At 30.7% G+C, this 5901-nt stretch overlaps 1 protein-coding gene across 1 annotated transcript; it reads right to left on the bottom strand.

Annotated features, from left to right (window-relative positions):
• Nucleotides 1-1101: 1101 nt before the first annotated feature.
• Nucleotides 1102-2279, bottom strand: LOC114398377 (mini zinc finger protein 2-like). Its single transcript, XM_028360563.1, has 2 exons — nucleotides 2165-2279; nucleotides 1102-2060 (listed from the first exon to the last, which is right to left on the bottom strand). Exon 2 carries the CDS (start codon nucleotides 1985-1987, stop codon nucleotides 1694-1696), a length of 294 nt encoding a protein of 97 aa, XP_028216364.1. The 5' UTR covers nucleotides 1988-2060; nucleotides 2165-2279; the 3' UTR covers nucleotides 1102-1693.
• Between the last annotated feature and the right edge of the window lie 3622 nt (nucleotides 2280-5901).

Genomic DNA, 5901 nt, shown 5'->3' with positions numbered 1-5901 from the left:
ATTCATATGTTATATCAATTATAGGAACACACAAACACACACGTACGATTAGGAAGCTTCTTTTTTTCTTTCTTTATGTGTTTTTTTTTGGTATACACGGTTAGGCAGCTAATCTCAATGTTTCTAGTAAAAAAATATCTTAATGTTTTTGTTGCTTTTATTTCGATTTAATATGGTTCATGATTGAACATTATCTGTTGTCTACATAAACATGTCTAAGCAGAGAGATAAAACTGAATTACAAATCATATTTAATGTGTTCACTTTTTTTTATCAGCTTTAGGTGTTTATCTTTGATATGTTTTTTAATGTTGAATTAGTAGAAATTTATACTTAAAATATCTTTAATTTTTTTTACAATATTTATTACAATAAAGAGAGAGATAACAATAGAAAAAGAGTAAAATGTGAGATAAGATTAATGGTGTAACTTAGAACGATAAAATTAAAAAAAAAAAAAAAGAGTTGTGGAAAAGTGTTGTATACGTGTTTTTAACCCTATATTTAATTTTTTGACCCCAGCTAGTTTGATCTAGCTTAAATAAACTTTTAATGAGTAGTTAATGAAACTTTTTTATTTCAACAACCAACATGATTAGACATGTGGACCGTGAAACTATTCAAAGTGGTCTCAAACGACACTAGCTAGTGGATTGGAGATTTATTTGTGATAATTGTTGTAGAGCTTAGCAAAGCCAGATAGTGCCTTTTAAGGGATTAGGGAAGAGTGAAACAGGTAAGGGAATTGTTGTTATCGTCATAATAAAATTTTACATAGCATATAAATGCAACATTTTTGTATAACGGCTTTAATTGCTACTTTGTTACACACGACACATAGTATCACACTAGGGAAACTGGCATGCATGATATATAGTAAAAGTGATGTTGAATTCCTGAACACTGTCTTGATCATGGAAGGAAATTTAATTCAGTGAAAACAATATACCAAAACTGAAAAAGGAGAAAAAAATGGAAAGAGAGGGCAAAGCAAAGTGGGGTTTGGTATAGTGTGGAATCCTCGAATGATATGATCTGGAATCGAATCAAAATCAGCATGCCACGAAAAGACAAAGAAATCAATTAAAGAAGGCAAAACCAAAACCAATTTTCCTCATCAAATTTCAAACTGAACCAACTGCTTCATCGAGTAGCTATAGCCACAAAGCAAAATCCATAACACAACTTAATTACAAACACAAGCTCATAAATAAACAAAGCAACAACAAAAGACTAGTTTAATTAACCGAGTAACTACTTACATGTTTGGAAACATGATTTCTGATAAGTAAATTAAATACTTTTTCTTTTGACAGAAACCAAGTAATTATTTCTTCAAAAACAAGTTTAAACCAAACATGTAAGAAGAGAAGATGATCAAAATAAACTTTGCACACTCATCATCACAAAAACAATTTGTGATTGCACTTTTCTCTTAATTACAAACATCAACCTAAAATTCATCACATACATTACCACTCTAGAATTACTATATATAATAGTTCTAGAATATTCATTAATTCGATCATACTAGTTCAGCAGTATGTTTAATTAATTAAAACCCCAATTCTTAATTAATTAACAAGCAGAAAAAGCAAATTCCACAAAATATATTATAAGGGATATGGAGTAGCTAGCAGCATGATTGTTGAGGTATAAACATGATGAAATATCTCTCTCTCTCTCTCTCTGATCAAGTTCCATTGGAGGTAGGCGAGGAGCACTCACTCACCACTTCAGCTTCCTGTCTCTTGTGGAAGTTCCTGTGGCAGCCACACGCGGCACAAGTGAGAGCAGCACTTGTTCCTTCTCCGCCGCCGCTGCCGCCGCCGCTGCCACTGCCACTTGCCATGAACTCCCTGCAGCCATCAACAGCATACCCTCCCACATTCGCGGCGTGATTCTTCTGGCACTCGCCGTATTTCACCGCCCTAACGCCACTCCTCTGAGGCTCCTCTCTTCTCACAACCACTTGGCGCTTCCTCATGATGATGTTACTCTCACAGTAGTAGAAGTACTAGCTCTACTAGCTAGTACCCTTTCAAATTATTCTTCAAACCCTGCAAAGATTGCATATCATGAATTGAAATCAGAAACTGAAAGAAATAAAGCAATCAGAGGAGGAAGAGAGAGTGAGGGAGAGAAGGGTGAGAGTATGACTTACTTGTTGCAATGGATATGCAGAGCCCTAACCCTAGGGTGTGTATTTATAAAAGATGAAGTTCATCTCCTCTATCAATAAATTTTAACAACTGGGACCTACTCATAAGTTTTAATACCTATGATATCTTTCTCTTTAGTGTATCTACTATATATTCAATCATGTAATAATTAATTAATGAAGGTTTTGGTTGATATAGAAATTAAATATCACTCTAGAGGATAAAAAAATATTTTTTCAAAGAGTTTAATTTCTATATATTTTTCATGTAATTTTTTTTACAGTAAATTAGTAAGAAATATAATAGTTATAATTTTAAAAGTAATTAATTTATACAAACGAACAAATTTATTATATGTGTATGTGCTATTTACTTTTATTCCTATGTACTTTTAAGAGTAAGGAATTACTTTAATTGTAATATGAAAAATATAATTGAAGTAGAAGACGATTATACAAAGTGGAATAAATTTCATTGATATCAGGTAGGACATCTTGTTTTTTATTTACTCTAGAAGGACTCTCCGGAAAAATTAGTCAAATAGGTTTGACAAATTTGCTACATAATGAAAGTAATTTTAATTTTTAGGGAGGCGTACGTCATGCGTTCTAGTTAGGCTATTGGATTTAATTAAGATTAGGTCTTGACCGTGAATTTTTCGCTACAATTATTAGTTCTAACCAGTATGTTATTTTTAGATTGGTGTGTCAATTCAATATTAAAGAACATTGTGAAGAAATAGTTAATTTGACTCTTTGTAGGTTGATTGATTAGAGTACTTCATTCTCATACTTGATCAGAAATTACACTCTTTATAGGTTGATTTCAAACGTTTATTTAATTGATAGTATCAAAATAAACGTAAAAAATAAAAAGGGAATGCAGTTTATGATAATTTTGCAATTGGTTTTTTTGATAAACCCTGATGTAATTAATTTACTTCTTTTTCTCTCCATTCACCTAATTCACTCCGTGTTTATCCGGTACAGTAAAAATCAAAGCAATGCAAAATGATTCCCCTCATATATGAGGAATGGCCTGAATAGTGATGGGTTTAATTTGGAAAACTTTTTCCTTTTCACCTAAATAGTGATGGGTTTACTTAGCAAAACGATAAAGATGGGTTTCATTTGGAATGACCATCTAAGCCAGATTTATGCCTCAAACGTACCATGGCCCCTAACTTGATTGTAAAAGGCAATTCTGTGGGGTGCATTGATACGATACCAATAAGATTTGTCTATAGCGCGCGATTGACCTAAAAACGTGAGTATGATAGGTAAGCTTTGCCAAACCTGTACGACAAAACTTTTCACAATATTTGATTCCTTTGTTTGCATGTACATGTAGCCATACATGATCCATTCTTAATTAGATGTTTAGGAAATGAACTTTCACGTTTTGATCATCACTCATTAATCAAATCAAAATATGTTATACCATGCCACAATCATTTTGAGAACCAAAGCTTCCGTTTTGGTTGCCCTAAAACCTTTTAACATAGTTAAGTAACATCAATTTTAGATTAGTACCAAATATTGACCAACCATTCAGCCACCTAACTTTGTTCTCTAAGACAAAAGTTAGATAGGAAAACATAACGCATTATGCAATTAATAGATCTTGCACCGTACCAAAGATCAATCCGTGTATAAAAATATGGTTAGCAAATATTTTTAGCAACTATAATTTTTTGTATCCTTTCGGGAGAAATTATACAGTAATGTTTTCTTCTGCCCCGTTTGGAAGAGCTTATCAAAAACTTAATTTTACTTATCTTATACCATAAGCGATTAATGTTTGGAAGAACTTATAAAAACATGTTTTGAAAGGTTCGTAAGATCTTTTAAGCTTATTTATATAAGCTGTCCAGTATAGCTTAATTATGGTAACAACTTATGCCGCTTTTTAAATGCTGAGTGTATTTTAATTTCGTTTTCATTAATTAAGCACAGTTACTTGTCCCGTTCTTTCCTTCCTGTTATTTTTCGTTCCTTTTGTTTATCACCTTGGCTGCTTTGTCAAGTGTCATCCATTCTTCCAAAGCCAACAGAATATAGATCGCTGTCATCATAACTCATGTATAATGGTTGCTGAATAGTTTATAAATAACATTCACCTTTTAGAAATAATGTTAGTTTTAATTTTAATCACTCCTTTACTATTTTACAAAATAAAATTAGATAATATATTTTCTTATTTTTTTTTGTTTTTATGAATTAAAAATAGATAAATACTGACCAGCCAGTATTTTTTTTTATTTTTAATATTTTTTTTATATATAGTTATTTTTTATTATTTAACTATTTTCTTAAAAATATTTTATTCTTAATCATAATTTGATTCTTAAATTTATTAATTTGTCAAATAAGACAACATTTTATAAGTGCTTATGATGCACTGTATCCAAACACTTTAAAATTGTATAAACACTTTTTAACAGATATATCTAAACATAAATAGCTTATTGATTTTAAGTACTTATGACATAAGTTTTTATATAATAAAAACTTATCGAATAAGATCTTAAGTTGTTTATCCAAATGGACCCATAGATAAGGTTAGTTTAGGGAGTTTATCAGCGTAATTTATGCTTATCTGGTAATAATAAATGTTTTTCCCTCACAGTTTAATTACTTTATGTTATTACAGAAATGATTCTTATTATATATGTCTGTAATATGAAGGTATATACAAATTATAGCTATTCTACTTAATTGATCATTATAGTACATTTTCCTTCACCTATGTAATGCATGCGAACATACATATATTTATACTAGTGACTTTTCTTTTTCCTTTAAATAGGAATATAAGACTTTATAATTCAAGGTGCAGTAAACCACATAGCTCCAGGGTTTTGTGAACTTACCCCCATTTGTATCAAACAAGGAGGAGGAAACAACATAAATATCAAACAATACCCCATTTGTATTGTCGAAAAGCCCAATCCAAAATATAAAATTACATTTGAATTGATATTTTCGAAATGTAAAGAAAGTGTTAATTAATATTTATAGGGTACAAAATAAACACACCCTAAAGACAAGCAAAACTATATATAGGTACAGAGAGATTGAATCCAATTAGTTTGAATTATTTGCACAAATACACTTAATGTGATTGATACAGGTCTAGCCCAATTCATACTGTCTTATTAGGCTTGCACTTAACATTTCAATATAATACATCTTTTGACACACTGTAAATTGGTCAATTTGGTTGATGTGCAACTACATTTTGTTTGACGTGTTACCTTTGATTTACCCAGCTTAATATTGGATATTATTAAAGTTGCATAATGGTGGCTTATATGTTAAGAAAGATATAATGTTGTTGTCGGTTTTTAAGTGGCGTATGAGTCCTCTTAGTAGTATTTTTCAATGCTGTTTGCCAGAGACAATATTGTAGCTATATATGTACACGTTGTATGATCAATATATATATGTACACTTTCTTAATTAATTTTGACTTATAAAAAAAATTAAAGGTATGCAAATGGAAATATTACTTGGGTCTCCTCTGGCTTTTGTTAATATTACTTGGGTTAGGAATTTCCGAAACTATGTGCTGTGAAGGGTTTGTCTATCATACTATATATAGGAGATATATAAAAATGTTGGGGTAGGATCCTGCATGGAGCTAGGGTTACATTGTTTGGTTATCCAAATTTTCTTGTAATCCATTGGTACAACTTGTACCTGTTAACATATATATTTTCCGGTTATTTTTATAAGAA

Source organism: Glycine soja, chromosome 19 (genome assembly GCF_004193775.1).
Source record: "Glycine soja cultivar W05 chromosome 19, ASM419377v2, whole genome shotgun sequence".
Classification (NCBI taxonomy): domain Eukaryota; kingdom Viridiplantae; phylum Streptophyta; class Magnoliopsida; order Fabales; family Fabaceae; genus Glycine; species Glycine soja.
This window is presented reverse-complemented; position numbering and strand designations above follow the sequence as displayed.